The following is a 17,754-nucleotide window of genomic DNA, read 5'->3' as shown; positions in this document are numbered from 1 at the left end:
GATTGCAAAGGCATACAAAACTGACCCAAGTGATTAAGTATTTTAAAAAATCCATACAATTACATTTCAGGATTTTCATGTTCCTTTTTCATAAGACATTAGTTCAAAATTTTAATGCAAAGTCATGCTTAAGGTTATTCTTGGATATCTGAAATGAAGGACTAATGAATGTCTTTTGAATAGGGAAACAGAGAAGATAGGAGAGAAATCCTGCTGCAAAACTCAGTCAGCAAAAGCAAGGAAAGTATGATGATGATTCATGGTGTTTACTATCCTTGGTTAAGATGCATGGAATTTCCAAGTGGAGAAGAGTGAGTGTAGTAGTAAAAATGAGGTGGGAACATACAAATAAGATCTTGAAACCTTTCTTCCTACCTGTCCTTAGTGAATTTAAAGTGTGGCATGTATTATTCATGGATGACAACTTCTATTCTGAATATAAATATTTAAAAGTATCACGCATGTTTAAGAGGGCTTAGTTGAAACTGTATGTATTTTTTTTAATTTTTATTTATTTTTTAGATTTTATTTATTCATTTTAGAGAGAGGAGACAGAGAGAGAGAGAGAGAGAGAGAGAGAGAGAAGGGAAGGAGGAGCAGAAAGCATCAACTCCCATATGTGCCTTGACCAAGAAAGCCCAGGGTTTCGAACCAGTGACCTCAGTGTTCCAGGTCAATGCTTTTACCCACTGCGCCACCGCACATCAGGTGAAACTGTATGTATTTATTACAACATTTGGTCACTGTGAGCCAATATAGACATACTATTTCTCAAAATGATGTAGAATTGTCCAAGTTGTTAACCAGAAAATTCTTTCACAGTGCAGTGTTTCACCTTTCTTCATTTATCTTTGATTTCTCCCCACTCCCAGCTGAATTTAAGTGTTTATATTTTGACAAAACACTCATTGGAACTCTGAAGAAATTGACTCACCCATCTTTTAACTTGCAGGGTATTTTTTTTTTTACAATATAAAATATGCATTATGATACTATGACTATTTTAATTTCTTAAGGATATTGAACTCTGGTGTCCCTTCAAGTTACAACTCAACTGCTGTAACTATTGACACTTAATCATAGGAGAAAATGTTAAAATAGTTCAAAAGTAAAATCACACGTGGAGGGAGTTGTTCTCAAGCATTAATAAGGCCACGTACATATACATACATACATATATATATATGCTTTAAGAAGTTATGAACCAACATAGTGATAAGGAACCTAACACCCACCAAAGGTTAAGATCTATGGCCATTATTGTTCATTTGGGCCTAGAAATACGTTTTCCCTTTCCCAAATAATCCAACGTAGGCCATTTAAAAGAGAGACAAATGGAAGCGAAAAGCAAACATTGAAGACAAGTGCTGATCCAAGAAGCTGGACTTCCCATTTAAGATACCCAAAAGGAACGCTAATCCTTTTATTAGCAACCAGCACTCCTGAATCCCCTTTGATAGGACAGAGAGGCTGAGCCCACAACAGCGACGGATAAGTAGCGCTGCCCCTGGTGGCAAAGGGAAATGCTTATATTTCTCACAAGGCTTTGCCCTAGCCTTCGCAGGCCTGGTGAAAGCTGGAACCATCCACAAGTTGTTGTGAGGCCAACACCGCCGCTCCGGATGAAGCACAATGGGCGGGCGTGGGCTGGGAGCAAGTTCCTCTTCTCCAGCCCTTCCTGTCAGCGTTCACCGAAGTGTTTGGTTATCTCAGGTCCTAAAACACCCTAACCGGGGAAGAAAATACCCTTTACGCAGGCAGCGACTCCTTCCCCCGGCTCTTAGCAGGGTGTTTAGCCTTCTGGTGCACTGCGTTCCCAATGCCCCGGCTCCAGCTGTGTTCCTGACCCCTAAGTCAGGACTGCACCGGGCCTGGCAGAGCCTGGGACACATTTCCTGTCACGGCCTAAGGGAAGCTGTTCGCCGCCAGGACTGTAGTGGGGATTCTTGGAGGCTGGGGGCGGGAGTGGGGCGGAGGAAGTAAGGGTAGAACCGCTGTAAAGGGCGGTGACCGAGCTCCAGGGACGGCTCCGTGCCCTTGGCCTGGACAGGTCTAAATTGGGAGCAGCTGTGGGCGCAGGACCTCCAAAATGAGGCCGGCGCTCGCCCTGTGCCTCCTCTGGCAGGCGTTCTGGCCCGGGCCGGGACGCGGCGAGCACCCCACCGCCGACCGCGCGAGCTGTTCGGCCCCAGGCGCCTGCTACAGCCTGCACCACGCGACCATCAATCGGCTGGCGGCCGAGGAGGCCTGCGCCCTGCGCGGCGGGGCGCTCAGCACCGTGCGCGGGGGCGCCGAGCTCCACGCAGTGCTCGCTGTCCTGCGGGCCGGCCCGAGGCCCGGCGGAGGCTCCAAAGACCTTCTGTTCTGGGTGGCGCTGGAGCGCGGGCGATCCCACTGCACCCTGGAGAACGAGCCGTTGCGGGGCTTCTCCTGGTTGTCCCCCGACGTTGGCGGGTCGGAAAACGAAACGCTGCAGTGGGTGCACGAGCCCAAACGCTCCTGCACTGTGCGGAGTTGCGCGGGACTCCAGGCCACCGGGGGAGTCGAGCCCGCAGGCTGGAAGGAGATGCGCTGCCACGTGCGCGCCGACGGCTACCTGTGCAAGTACCAGTTTAAGGGCTTGTGCCCTGCGCCGCGCCCGGGGGCCGCCTCTAACTTGAGTTACCACGCGCCTTTCCAACTGCACAGCGCGGCGCTGGACTTCAGTCCCCCTGGGACCAAGGTGAGTGCGCTGTGCCCCGGACAGCGATCCGTCACAGCCACCTGCATCGTGGACGAGGTCGGCTCTCGCTGGGGCGGGATACGTTCTGGGGCCGTGCTCTGTCCTTGCCCAGGGAGGTATCTCCGTGCAGGCAAATGCACGGAGCTCTCTAATTGCCTAGACGACATGGAAGGCTTTGTCTGCGAGTGTGCTGCAGGATTCGTGCTGGGGAAAGACGGAGGCTCTTGTGTAACCAATGGTGGAGGACAGCCGGACCCTGGGGGAACCTTGGTGTCCACCAGGTATCCTCCCACTGCAGCCAGCCCGGTGCTGAGGAGAACGTGGTCACCGAGGGTCCATGAGAAACCAGAAGAGATAACCCATGTCCCTGGACAAGGCAGTTCAGGAACATATATTCCCGAGATTCCTGGGTGGAGGGCACAGAGCACTATGCCTACCCTTCAAATATCCCCTCAAGCTAACTCAAAGGCCTCCATCACTTCGTCAGGAAGCATGATTCCCAAGTCTAATTCCATATCTTCTTCTGATACAAAGTTAGAGTCCCAGGTTTTGGACTCCTCCTCCACCATCGTCTTCATACTTGTGAGCATAGCAGTAGTAGTATTGGTGATCTTGACCATGACAGTGCTGGGGCTTTTCAAACTCTGCTTTCACAAAAACCCTTCCTCCAGACCACGAAAGGGGCCTTTGGCTCCTGTTGGTGTGGAAAGTGATGCTGATGAGGCCACTGCTCTGCGCTCCGATTCTGCCCATTGCACAGACAATGGGGTAAAGGTTGCAGTCTGCGGGACAGAGCAGGGGGCACCTCACTGACTGGGTCCTCTTTTGGCTCCAGAGACTCATAAGGAAAGGAAACCCTACTGTGAGCACTTCTTGTGAGCAGTTTTACACTTTCAATAAAAAGGAAAAAGGAGAAGAGGAGCTTATCTGTGGAACTGTGGATTCCTGCAGAAGTTCCCTTCACCTAAATTTCTTCTTGTCTACCGAGGAACTGGACGCTCTGTCCCTGTTATGGAAGAGATGCCAGGTGCCTTAGGGTGGTACTGGGGACTGGGATTCTGCTGGAGAGGGGCATTTTCTTGTGTTTATTCTGGGGGATTTGAAGAAGTGGTTGAATGTGTTAAGACATTGGAAGCAAATAGCAATTCCTTTTTTTTTTTTTACCACAATGGAAAGAAAAACTCTACCTACTTTGTTTAGACTGGGAACATATTGGTTTAAAATTCCTAGGCAAAAAATAAAGGATTGTTGACAACCCAGACTCAAATATCATGTGTTTCTTGAAAGGGATTATTTAGGAAGAGCAGCTGAGGAGCACGCTGGGCATAGCAACAAGAGCACATCCTGCTGCCAGGTGGAGGGAAAAAGCTTCAAGTCCTTGTAAGGAGAAGCAGAACTTGAAACTAGTAACTTTCCCCTTGGCTTTTTTATACTTTGTTTTCAAAGTCACTGATACATATGTGTGCTGCTATTCATCCAAACTGTAGTGCTGTCAGAGTTTCCAGCTCTAGAAGCAAATTATAGTTGACCACCAATTCAAGTGTTTACTTTGTGTCCTTTCTCCAGGAAACAAATGGTTTGTTTTTCTCTAACAATGTGCTCTCAGGTGTAATGACCTTCCCAAACAAGTAGCCCTCTCCTAAATATCAGGATGCTGATCTTCACTTCCAATCATGGCAATGTTAATTTTCAATTAAAATATTAATGCTAAGTATTGATTTGAAATCTGTGTGCATTAAAGCAAAAGTAAGCCGGATTTACTTTAAAGTTGCTAGGTTGCTGTGCTATGTTTAATCCATGGAAACACTTGCATTCCAGATCATCCCCTTGCCCCTTAATAAAAAATATACGCAGTGACCATACATGCTCATCTTGGAATGATTTCAATTTAATAAGAGTCTATATAGGCAAAAGCATGGCAAGCAGCTTTCCATAAGAATTAAGAGTTTAATAATAAATAGTAACTACAAACATCTATCATGTTGTTATGATTTGGGGTATTAGAAAGTAATCTCAGTGAAACATTCCTCTGAAGAATATTTAAGACCTGCCTGACAGGGCGGTAGTGCAGTGGACAGAGCATCGGGCTGGGATGTGGAGGACCCAGGTTCAAGACCCCGAGGTCGCCAGCTTGAGCGCAAGCTCATCTGGTTTGAGCAAGGCTCACCAGCTTGAGCCCAACCAAGGTCGCTGGCTTGAGCAAGGGGTCACTTGGTCTGCTGTAGCCCTCTGGTCAAGGCACATATGAGAAATCAATCAATGAACAACTAAGGAACCGCAACAAAGAATTGATGTTTCTCGTCTCTCTCCCTTCCTGTCTATCTCTATCTGTCCCTCTCTCTGACTCTCTCTGTCTCTGCCACATACACAAAAAAAAAGCCTAAGAATATTTAAGACCTAATAATAATCACTATCTAGTGGAATTGAGACTCCTAGTAAATATCTCTCTTCTAATACCAGTATGCCAGTATGCCAAATCTTTAAAACTAAGTGTGTGGGGGGGGTTGGTGCATAGAGACAGAGAAACAAGCTTAACAACCATAAAGAATAAAAACAGGAAGTTTACACTATATATTCATAGAACTATTTTTATGTTCTTGAGTTTGCAATTTATAATATATATACAGGGGTGGGCAAAAGTAGGTTTACAGTTATGAATACATGAAACAGTTTATTATTGTGTCATTTATTAATTATTGTATTATTTATTATTATTAACCTACTTTTGTCCACCCCTGTATATATAATATATATGGTATTGAAATACTAAAGGGATACAGTAATAAATAATCTGCTTCATACGTTAAAGATTTATCTTAATAGTTGCATTGAAATGAAATCACAAATAAATTAGAATTAACATTCAAAGGCATTTTAAATAAAATCATTTCACAAATAAATGTGAAGAATAAATAGATGTCAGCTAAATTGCTTTATTATTCCCCCTATCACTTTCCCCTGTAAGTAGATCAAAAAAGGATTATAGAAAACTATTTCATATTTGATTTCTTGACACATAACAATTTCAGACCAAGCTTCATATAATTTTCTTCTATTTCTGGTTATAACGCCTTCCATAAAATTTATAGCAGAAGAAGGCCAGTAACGCATGGTGCTTAAAACCTATTTAAGGTTAGGGTCAATGTGCTTCCTCTCTCTGTGTTACATGTCCACTATCATTTCATTATTTCTCCAACTTCTTTTGAGATTCATTCCCTTCTTAATTAAAACCCTCTGCCCTCACACTCATCTCGTAGCTGTCTGTTCAGTCATTTCCTTACAAAGAACACTTGGAACCTAACCTAGTCTTTCCAGCCTAAATCCTGTCATTGTCTTACACAACCTCCAAGTCCCCATGTCTGACTCTTCCAATGCTCATGCATTTCAGTTTCTTGACTTCCCCACTTTCAAAGAGTTCAACTTCATTTCAGCCATCCATCCACTTCAACAGCCATGCTTTAGCCTTCTGGACAATTCTCACACTGCTCTACATCCGCAATAAAATTCAGATATTTGCGTGTGCACATGTACATGGTGAAACCTGTATTTTGATGGATTTTACCATTGATTAGAAGTAAACCATTATTGTTAAACTTTGAGATCCCTTTTTTCTTACATTAAGAAGTCTTATTGATACAGTGTCTTTCTTTTTCCTTTATCTCTCGGCTGGAACCCCCTGGTCAAGGCATATATGAGAAAACTATCAATGAACAATTAAGATGCTGTGACTGTGAGTTGATGCTTATCTCTTTCCCTTCCTGTCTGTCTGTTCAGGTCTGTCTCTCTCTCTCGTTCTAAAAAATAATAATAATAAATAAAAATGAATTTTTGTTCTCATGCTCCACCACCCCTGAATATTTTAGTAATTATTTCTAGGTTATTTAATTTGTTGACATACAATTAATCATAAAGCCCTGGTCGGTTGGCTCAGTGGTAGAGCATCGGCCTGGCGTGCAGGAGTCCCAGGTTCGATTCCCAGCCAGGGCACACAGGAGAGACACCCATCTGCTTCTCCACCCCTCCCCCTCTCCTTCCTCTCTGTCTCTCTCTTCCCCTCCCGCAGCCAAGGCTCCATTGGAGCAAAGTTGGCCCGGCCGCTGAGGATGGCTCCATGGCCTCTGCCTCAGGTGCTAGAATGGCTCTGGTTGCGGCAGAGCGATGCCCCGGATGGGCAGAGCATCGCCCCCTGGTGGGCGTGCTGGGTGGATCCCAGTCAGGCACATGTGGGAGTCTATCTACCTCCCCGTTTCCAGCTTCAGAAAAAAAAAAATTTCTGTACAGTTTTTTTCTTAAATTTCCATAAAATTGGTATTTATATCCTCTCTTTTATTTCCAATTTTAATAATTTGATTATTTTTTCTTTGGGGGATAGGGTCAGTATAACTAAAGGCCTGTCAATTTTGTTGACTGATTCAGAAAACTAACTTTTGCATTCATTGATTTTTCCCTATTTTATATCTAACCTGTATTTCATTTATTTCTTTTCTAATCCTTATTATTTTTATCCTTATCCTTATTTTTGGTTTATTGTGTTATTTTTTCCATTTTTCAGAGTGGAAAGTTAAATTATCGATTTAAGATTTTTCTTTATTAATACAGGTATTTATAGCTATACATTTCCCTCTAAGCACTGCTTTAGTGGCACCCATTAAGTTTGGTTATCTTGTATTTCAAAGTATTTTCTAATTTCGTTTGTGACTTTTTTTAATCCTTTGGTTATTTAGGAGGGTGTTGCTTAATTTCCACATATCTTCCAACTTCCCTAAATTTCTTCTGGTTTAAATTTGATTTCACTGTGGTTAGAAACCATTCTTTGCATGGCTTCAACATTTTAACTTACTGAGTCTTGTTTTATGATTTACCCTGGAAAATAGCATATGGTCTATCCTGGGAAATTTTCCACAGGTGCCTGGGAAGATTGTGTATTCTGCTGTTGTTGGGTAGAGGATATTATAGAAGTCTGTTAGTACTAGTTTGGTTATATTTTCAAGTCTTATTTTAGTTTGATTTTTTCCTTAGTTGTTTAAGATATTATTGCAAATGGTTACTGAGGTCATTACTTTTTAATGTTGAATTATCTATCTCTACCTTTAGTTCTTCTGCTTTTTTTAAAAAATGTATTTGGGGTCCTGGCTGCTTTGCTCAATGGATAGAATGTTGGCCTGGTGTATAGACATCCCCAATACAAGAAGCAACCATATGCTTCTCCCCCACCATCTCCTCCCTCTCTTCCTCCTCCCCTCCTGAAGCCAGTTGCTCATTGGTTCAAGTGTTGGCCACAGGGGCTAAGGATAGCTTGGTTGGTCCCAGGGCATCAACCTCAGCCACTAAAAATAGCTTGATTGATTCAAGCATTGGCCCCAGACAGGGACTGGTGAGTGGATCTGGTCAGGGACCAGGCAGGAGTCTGTCTTATGATCTACCCTCCTCATACTTAAAAACAAAAATGTATTTGGGAGCTCTGTCATTATAGGTGCATATATGTTTATAATCATTATATCTTCTGATGTATGGGCTCTTTTATCACTATAAAATGTCCCTTTTTATTTCTAGTAACATTTTTGTTTTAAAGTCTATTTTGCATGATACCAGTATAGCAACTTCAGCTGTCTTCTGGTTGCTTTTTGCCTGGTTATCTTTTTGCAAACTTATTGTTTGCAATCAACATCTTTCAATTATTTGTGTCTTGAATTTAAAGTGTCTCCTGTAGACAGTATATGGTCAGCCTGTTTTCTCTAATTCATTCTCCAATATCTGTCTTCTGAATAGATGTTAAATTTATTTGTCATTATGTACTTACTGATAAAATAGAAGTTATATATACTATTTCCTACATGCTTTCTACATTTCTTATTTCCTTTTTGTTCCTCCATTCTTCCACTACTGTCTTCTTTTGCATTAAATAAATACATATTTGACAGAATACCATTTTAATTTTCTTATTGTTTTGTTTGCTTTCATAAAGTTTATTTTCTAATTGACTGCCATGGAAATTACTATTAACAGTTTAAAGACTGTCTAATTAGGATAAATACTGACTAATTTTAATAGTATACCACAGTTATGCTCCAACATACCTGTTACATCCTCTCTTGGGGATGGAATCACTTTAAATGAAAGTTTGCTGACTACCTTCTTCTTTGTATAATTATTGTCAATCGAATTACATTTGCATACACTATAAGTCAATCATCACAGTTTTGTAATCATTGCTTTATTATGCAGTAATTTTTAAATCATATAAGAGAATAAAAAGTTAAAAACAAAAGTATATTTATACTGTCTTCTATATTTACCCATGTAGTTATCTTTATCAGTGCTCAGTATATCTTCTTTCTTTTTTTTTCAGTATATCTTTGTATATTTTATTATCATTCTGAAGAACTGCTTTTAGTGTTTCTTATAGGACATGACTGCTGGTAACAAATTCTCTCAACTTTTGCTTATTTGAGTATGCTTTAATTTCTTCATCATTTTTTCTTTAATTTTTTTAAAATTTTTTCTGAAGTGAGAAGTGGAGAGGCAGAGAGAGACAGACTCCCACATGTGCCTAACCAGGATCCACCCAGCAAGCCCACCAGGGGATGATGCTCTGCCCATCTGGAACATTGCTCTGTTGCAGCCAGAGCCATTCTAACACCTGAGACATGGTGCTGAGGCACCCAGGCCAACTTTGCTCCAGTGGAGCCTTGACTGCAGGAGAAGAGAGAGATAGAAAGAAAGGAGAGTGGGAAGGGTGGAGAAGCAGATGGGCGCTTCTCCTGTGTGCCTTGGCCAGGAATCAAACCAGGATTTCCACACGCCGGGCCAATGCTCTACCACTAAGCCAACTGGACAGAGCCTCTTCTTCATTTTTTTGAATGATAGTTTCAGTGGATATAGAATTTTAGCTGGTAGTCTTTTATTTTATTTTTTTATAATATTTATTTTTGTTTATTAAAAATATGGAACGCTTCACGAATTTGCATGTCATCCTTGTGCAGGGGCCATGCTAACCTTCTCTGTATCATTCCAATTTTAGTATATGTGCTGCCGAAGCAAGCACTATAATATTTATTTTTAAAAAACTTTATTTATTCATTTGTAGAGAGGGAAAGAGAAAAAGAAAGTGGGACAGAGAGAAAGGAGGAAGAGCAGGAAGCATTAACTCCCATATGTGCCTTGACCAGGCAAGCCCAGGGTTTCAAACCAGTGACCTCAGCATTCCAGGTCGATGCTTTACTCACTGCGCAGCCACTGGTCAGGCAGTCTTTTCTTTTTAAGACTTCACTTAAGTTATTTCACTGCTCTCTGGGCTTCGTAGTTTCTGATAAAAGTTACTTTATTTTCTTGAGCATCCTTTCTGCCTTTTAAGTTGTTTTACTCTTGGTACTTTTGAGTTTCTTTTGTGTGACTGTTTTTCGGTTTCTTTGGATAGCTCATATATTTTGTTTAAAACTGGTTGTGTTAAATAACATAATGTAGCAGTTCTATTAATCCATCCCCCAATACCCACACCATAGTTTGCTGTTGTTGCTGCTGTTTGTTTAGTTACTTTCTTTGATTAATTCCCTGTCATGTATGACCACTAAACTGACTCTAACTCTGTTCAACTAGGTTAGTGGTCAGCTAATGATAAAAAAGAAATTTATTTAAATGATTTGACCAATAACTCTTCCACCCTTGTGGAGAGGCTCTGTGTGTGTGTTGGAGCGGGACTTCAATGCTCAGATAATTAAAATTTCTTCCTGCCCTGGCCGGTTGGCTCAGCGGTAGAGTGTCGGCCTGGCGTGCGGGGGACAAGTTCGATTCCCAGCCAGGGCACATAGGAGAAGCGCCCATTTGTTTCTCCACCCCCCCCCCTCCTTCCTCTCTGTCTCTCTCTTCCCCTCCCGCAGCCAAGGCTCCATTGGAGCAAAGATGGCCCGGGCGCTGGGGATGGCTCCTTGGCCTCTGCCCCAGGCGCTAGAGTGGCTCTGGTCGCGGCAGAGTGATGCCCCAGAGGGGCAGAGCATCGCCCCCTGGTGGGCAGAGCGTCGCCCTTGGTGGGCGTGCCGGGTGGATCCCAGTCGGGCGCATGTGGGAGTCTGTCTGACTGTCTCTCCCCGTTTCCAGCTTCAGGAAAAAAAAAAAAAAATTCTTCCTTAGGCTTCACTTCTTGCTTTGGCAGGGCCTCAACATCACCCAGAGTTAGAGGAATTAAGACCTTTTTGAATCTTTCCTGGTCAAGTGCACAACCTTAGATTATGCATTCATCTGCCTTCCTAGATTCCCAAGAACGTGTTGGAGTTTGCAAAGCCCTCTGTTGCCATCTTCTCCCCCAAATTTTCCTTTTAGCTTTTGTTCAGTCTCTGGTTTGCTACACTGGCATCACCACCTGTATTAGATTCCTATGGCTATGGTAACTTATTGCCACAAACTGGGTAGCTTAAAACAAGAGAAATTTATTCAGGTGTCGTCAAGGCTTTGATCCCTCTAAAGCCTCTAGGAAAGAATCATTCATTGCCTCTTCCTAGCATCTGGTGATTGACACAATCTTGGGTGGTGTTTTTTGGGTTTTTTGTTTTGTTTTGGTTTGGTTTTGGTTTGTAACTATATCACTCCAGTGTCTACCTCTATTGACACATGACCTTTTTACCTCTATGTGAGTCTTTGTCTCTGTGTCCAAATTTATTTTTTCTTATAAGGCCACCAGTCATTGGATTTAAAGTTCACCCTAATTCATGCAACTTCATTTTAATGTAATTAAATTTGTAAAGATACTATTTCCAAATAAGATCATTTTCACAGATACTTAGAAGTTAGCCTAAAATATATGTTTTAAAGGGATAAAATTACAGACAGGTGAATATTGATAATTCTCTGTGAGTGGAGGTGTTTTTTTTTTTTTTTGTATTTTTCTGAAGCTGGAAACAGGGAGAGATAGACAGACTCCCGCATGTGCCCGACCAGGATCCACCCGGCACGCCCACCGGGGGGGGGGGGGGGGGGGCGACGCTCTGCCCACCAGGGGGCGATGCTCTGCCCCTCCGGGGCATCACTCTGCTGAGACCAGAGCCACTCTAGCGCCTGGGGCAGAGGCCAAGGAGCCATCCCCAGCACCCGGGCCATCTTTGCTCCAATGGAGCCTTGGCTGCGGGAGGGGAAGAGAGAGACAGAGAGGAAGGAGAGGGGGAGGGGTGGAGAAGCAGATGGGCGCCTCTCCTGTGTGCCCTGGCCGGGAATCGAACCCGGGACTTCCGCACACCAGGCCGACGCTCTACCGCTGAGCCAACCGGCCAGGGCTATGTGAGTGGAGGTCTTTGAAAGTTCAAAACCTGCTCTGTCCTTCTCAGTGGCTGCTAGGCTGATAGATTTTCAAGGTTATTTTGCTTGCAATTCTGGTTTTCAAGGCTTCCTTGGGGCTGGTGAGTAGAGAAAAAGAATAGAGTAATAGGAAGGGTGGGAGCAGTAGTGAGAGTCTGATAGGCCTCCTCAAATTACACTAATTAGTTGCATAGGCATGCCTCAGTGACAACTTACCCCACCTATGGTTCCTATACTTACCTCATCATCAAAATTAACTATTGTGGTTTTATACACAGACATTATATCTTGCCTGAGCTCCGAGGATCGCACGGCTACAGAATTGGCCATTGTGGTCCTGGTCTGTTGGCTCAGTGGTAGAGTGTTGGCCTGGCATGTGAATGTCCAGGGTTTGATTCCCAGTCAGGGCACACAGGAGAAGCACCCATCTGCTTCTCCACTCCTTCCCCTCTCACTTCTCTCTGTCTTTCTTCCCCTCCTGCCGTCATGGCTTGATTGGAGCGAGTTGGCCCTAGGTGCTGAGGATGGCAGCATAGCCTCTGCCTCAGGCACTAAGAAGAGCTCAGTTTCTGGGCAATGGGGCAATACCCAGATGGGCAGAGCATTGCCCCCTAGTGGGCTTGCCAGGTGGATCCTGATGAGGGCAAACATGGGAGTCTGACTTTGCCTCCCCTTCTCTCATTGAATTTAAAAAAAGAAAAAAGATTTGGTCATTGTTTCAAGACTGTTCAAAGGACAGATATAGGAAATATAATAATTTCTAAAATAAAACAGAATTCTCCCAGCAAGAGAGAGAATCAAGTATGTAAAAGTGCAAGATAGGTAAGCCTACCTGGGCACTTAACCTTGCTCATCTCCCTGGGCCTGAAACCCCAGTGAGGTGAGTGAAATGATGATAGAAGCTGGATAGATTGGGGAATAATGAGTGTAAAGGAAATTGGAAACTTACCTCTCATGGCTTGGCCCAGGAAAACTGAACACTTGTTAAAGAAACCACAGACACACATGGCACTGATGTAAAGCAGCAGTGTTTAAGAGAAGTATCTAGGTAGCGGAAGGGCCTAAGGGAACAATACAGAATAGTATGAGAGAGAAGCTAAAATTTCTTTTGTCTGATGTGGCTCTTGTGAAACTTTAGGGTTGCAGTTGTCATGACACCAGGTAACCCAAGTGGATCCAACACACAAAGATCAAAAGGGAACTTGTACCTTATAGCCAAGGATGTAGATGGACAGAAAAAGTACTGGAGATTTTATGTGCCACTATAAACCAGGTTGAACAGATCTAGTGACCATAAACCATTGGACTGGGCATCTTGTCCCTGATGCCAGGGAAACATGTAAACTTCCAAGAACATAGATCATTCCTATACATAAGTGAGGGAGTGAGAGGAAGAGAACCTCAGAGTGACCAGTTAACTAGGAAGCACTAAAACAAAATCCAAAAGAAATGAATTTTACTTGATGTGGCAAGTATAAATTTTATGTCATTGATAGAAAAAAAGCTCAAGAGCTGTTTTATGTTTCTGAGAAATAAATTCCCATTTGTACATATTTTTACTAGCTGTTTTCTTAAAAAAAAAACTATACATGTTTTTAGCTTTATCTATAAAATAGAGGAATGTTAACTGCCTCATAAAATTGTTATATGGAAATGAATAGAGAGACTTATGCCCTGAATAAAGTCGGCAATCACCAAATGCCCTAGTAGCAAATTGAGGAGGGAACATATGAAACGTCCTCATCATGATATTTATAAACCAGACAGACCACTCCTATTAGTTTTAGCAAGTATTATTAATGTCATTATAATCTAGTAAACACAATTTAAGATCCTAGGAACCAGAAAACAAGTCTACTGGCCCATAATTCTGAAAACAAAGCATTAAATGTGTCCAAGGATAGCAAGCAATACCCCTAATCTAAACATATTTTGTTCTTTTTGCCAAGGTATCCTAACTTGTTTTGTGATAAAAGCATTTGATGGGAGTTGGTAGTAATATTCATTATTGAAAAACAAAATTATCCTTTTCCAATTTCCACATCTCTTCTTCTTCCAAATGGCAGAACGGAAAGTGTGTATCAGCCAATGAGTATTGGATGGATGGATACTTAAAATGGCCTTAAAACCTCTTTCTCAAAGCCTTGAGTAAGAACATGTTCTTTAAATGACCTGTCTCAATAGGTAAGTTCTTCTGAAATTATAGTGTCTTGGAAGGCAGTAATTTTAGCTTATTGCCTGAACAGAACCCAGTGGCCTGCCTGTCCAGCACTGTGATTGTGGGTATCTCAGCAATGTTAAGAGTGTTTGGTAGACACCATGATTACCACTGTAGTATACTTGGTTTAAAGTATTTTCTTTCCCACTAATCCCCTCACCAACATATACAGAAAGCTCTTAAGAATTATAAGCCATAAAAAATTGCTTTAAATTTTTGTAGGAAAGTTGAATATAATTAAAAAGAACAAAACAAAATAATTCCATATTATTCTGAAATGTTGTAATATCCAGATAGTACTTTTTATAGACTCATAAAAGACATCTACATAGCAACTTCTTATAGACAAAATACTTTTACAATTTGTCTTGTTTTATACATTCTCACAAAATGTCTGTAAAACTGGGGAGAGATAGCTGGATACAAATCTTCAGCATCTATGAGAGTTCTTCCCAGGCTGGGGGCTGCAGAATTGTCAAGCCTGTTATCATAACAAATCAGCTGGGTTTTTCATTTGAACAAGAGGTCCCCCTCCTTGAAAAGGTCAGAAGCTTAACAGCTTTATATGGATTAGTATTTCTACATTCATAAGACTAAGCCACTTTCCCTGAACTATTGAGGTTTATGTGAAAGCGTCAGAATGGAAACTTCTTATCCATGTTTCTCCAGTCTTTGGCAGGTCACTCAAGAGATATACACTAATGGTAGGAAATTCTCACTCTCGGTTGTTAGCATCTTAATCTGCACCCCTCCCCTCCAGACAACCTTTACATTCCCCCTCCCCCCTATTTCAGGTCTCAAGGTAAGTAGGCAGAGGTTGAATGCCTAACCCTTCCTTTAGGGTCTTAATATTCCCCTCCATAATTTTTTACCTTCAATTTTTTTGTTAGCACTGGTCTTCCCCTTAGGCTTTATATTCATTAAGTCTGCCCCATCCTAACCCACTGCAAGCAGAATTCTCATCGCTCTACTTTTCTGCTTGGCTCTCCATTTCCTCCTCCTGGTGATCTGGTCCTGCTGCTACCAGATTTGCCTTCCTCACCTGCCACTCCATCATTCAAATCAGCTGCTCAACAGGATCCCAGGTTTGTCCCAGTGTTTGAAGTCCGTACTCCTGAGCCTGGTTCAAGGCCCTCCAGGTCCATATCAGGTGAGTACACACTCCTCTCACATTGTACCCTTTGTTTTTGCCAAAGTGAATTACACAGTGTTGCTTATGATAGCTTCTTAATTCTAACATGCAACCTTTCTACCTAGAAATCCAACCATTACCAGCTGGCATGTCAATATGTGTTTATACCAAAATTCCCAGTTTAAATTCTACCTCCTCCAGGATATTATCCTCAGAGACCTCAGATTCAAATCAATTCTCTGAAGTCTTTCAGAACTTTCTTTAAATCATTCTTAAGATAGCTACTGGTGTATATATTTTTTACATCCTCTGTAACACCGTGTGCTGTTGAAGTGAGGAATTATACCTTACATATTTTGTAAAAAACATATTGCCTTTACATTGTATGATATCACTAAATGTTTTCTAGATAAATTACGAATAGGCAGAAATTATAATAAATTTATTTAAATAAATATTAATTTTTATACTAAACAAATTCTATAGTTTTAAATCCTCAAAAATAATTTAGTAGCTATATCATGGATGTGTACTTTATATAAGTTTTCTCTTCTTGATATATACATAGTAAGACAAGTATGAAACGAAGTTCTTTGGCCTGTATCCCTGAAAGTCTAACTTTCTTTGTACTCACAGCTGTCCTCCATATGGTTAGAACTGAAATACTCTTACTTCCCCAGGCTACCTTTTTCTTACAAAAACATCCCTAAATATGATATACATATAGAATCTGTATCTCCCAAAATTCTTTCAATACCTGCCGCATACTCTACTCAAAGTCTTCCTCTCTGAAAATCAGTATCAGATGTCCTGATAGCTCAAAACAGTAGTTAGATTTACTGTGCTGCCATGCTTAGAGGAGCAATGTTGGGGGCAAATCCAAGGTAAATGGTGCCATGAAGGAAAATGGTAGTGGACTTTGCCCCTAGGAATAATATCGCCTAGTACCGTGATGGTGAACCGATGACATGCGTGTCAGCACTGACACGTGTAGCCATTTTTGATGACACATGGCCGCATACCAGAGAAGTATGGGGCCACATGCCAAGAAGGACGTTTCATCCTAGGCTCCTGCACGGTCAGGTGCAGTAGTCGAGGATAAAACATTTGCTGTAGTGGACACTCTGTGCCGGAGGTCTCTAGGCCAAAACAACAGACCTCAGGCACAGAGAGTCTAGTTCTGGGACTTCTGGTTAGGCCAATAGGGGATCTTTGACCTCACTTCCAGCCGGCGGAGCAGGGAGCAGCAGAATGCCATTGGGGGTCGCATCTCTGGGGGCCCTGTGATCGCCATTACCAGCAACCACATAACCACAGCAACCATCATCCAATCTACTGTTCTGGGGTGTTGTGGATTTTTAATTGACCATCATTACTGAGATAAGTGAGGGGGAGGCTGGGAGAGAGGAGGGCCTATGCTATGGGTGCTGTTTCCCACCATTAGAAATAGCTGCAGCCATCTTAATTTACATAAGATGCAACTTGGAGAATTTCAAGACAGCATCTGAGCTCAGGTGTTTGTTGACTTGAGGTCAAAACTTGAGAATCTGGAAAGGTGCCGCTTGGAGAATCAAGAGGAGTGCCACTACGAACAAGAAATTTGGAGTGCCTGAAACTGATTACCAGACACTTTTAGCACCCTGAAAAATATAGCAATGGCTTTACTCACAATTTTTTCCTCTACATACTTTTGTGAGACCTTATTCTCAGCATTAAATAATATCAAAACCAACAAAAGAAACAGATTGACAGATGAAGTTAGTAGCACTTGCTTGGACTTGAAGTGTACAAAATACCAACCTTCAATTGAAGATTTAGCCAATGAAATTCAGCAACAAAAAAGTCACTAATAGGCAGGTTAGTTAAAGAATTCCCCCTCTCCCTTACTTATCTTAGTTCACCAGACCCCACACAAGTTAAATAATATCAAGACCAACAAAAGAAACCAACTGACAGATGAACAAAGAAGTCACTAGCAGGTAAGTTAAATAATTAGTTTTTGGTTTATTAAATGCAGTTATATATTACAATTATACATTTTTGTTATTTAAACTATAAAAATCGCAAAATTATGGTTATTTTCTCAAAGTGACACACCACCCGAGTTATGCTCAGTTTTTTGGCGAATTGTGACACACCAAGCTCAAAAGATTGCCCATCACTGGCCTAGTAGAAGGACCTGTTCAGCAGGACAGTCCCCAGTCCAACAGTTATAACTCAAGGAGAATAGGGCTTCCTGGACATGCTAGTTTTTCTACTCAAGAGTCTGTAAAACTAGGATCCCTAGTGGTTCCATCTAGGAACATAACCAAGACTCTGCTACACAATAAATTTGTGATCCAGTGGGTTGGGAAAAAATGGAGAAAATATAAATTAAATTTAAAATAATTTACATAG

At 41.9% G+C, this 17,754-nt stretch overlaps 1 protein-coding gene and 1 non-coding gene across 2 annotated transcripts; one reads left to right on the top strand and one right to left on the bottom strand.

The window, feature by feature from the left end:
- The first annotated feature begins 1,982 nt into the window (after nucleotides 1-1,982).
- On the top strand, nucleotides 1,983-4,489 carry CLEC14A (C-type lectin domain containing 14A). The gene is given in 2 exon segments (XM_066343115.1): nucleotides 1,983-3,494; nucleotides 3,497-4,489. Coding segments are annotated over 2 exon segments (1,476 nt in total). The 5' UTR covers nucleotides 1,983-2,089; the 3' UTR covers nucleotides 3,568-4,489.
- A 5,171-nt stretch (nucleotides 4,490-9,660) lies between these two features.
- Nucleotides 9,661-9,767, bottom strand: LOC136377765 (U6 spliceosomal RNA). Its single transcript, XR_010746397.1, has one exon. It is a non-coding gene; the product is annotated as a U6 spliceosomal RNA (small nuclear RNA).
- Between the last annotated feature and the right edge of the window lie 7,987 nt (nucleotides 9,768-17,754).

Source organism: Saccopteryx leptura, chromosome 6 (genome assembly GCF_036850995.1).
Source record: "Saccopteryx leptura isolate mSacLep1 chromosome 6, mSacLep1_pri_phased_curated, whole genome shotgun sequence".
NCBI classification, from domain to species: domain Eukaryota; kingdom Metazoa; phylum Chordata; class Mammalia; order Chiroptera; family Emballonuridae; genus Saccopteryx; species Saccopteryx leptura.
Note: the sequence above shows the minus strand (reverse complement) of the source record. Positions and strands in the feature narration are given on the sequence as shown.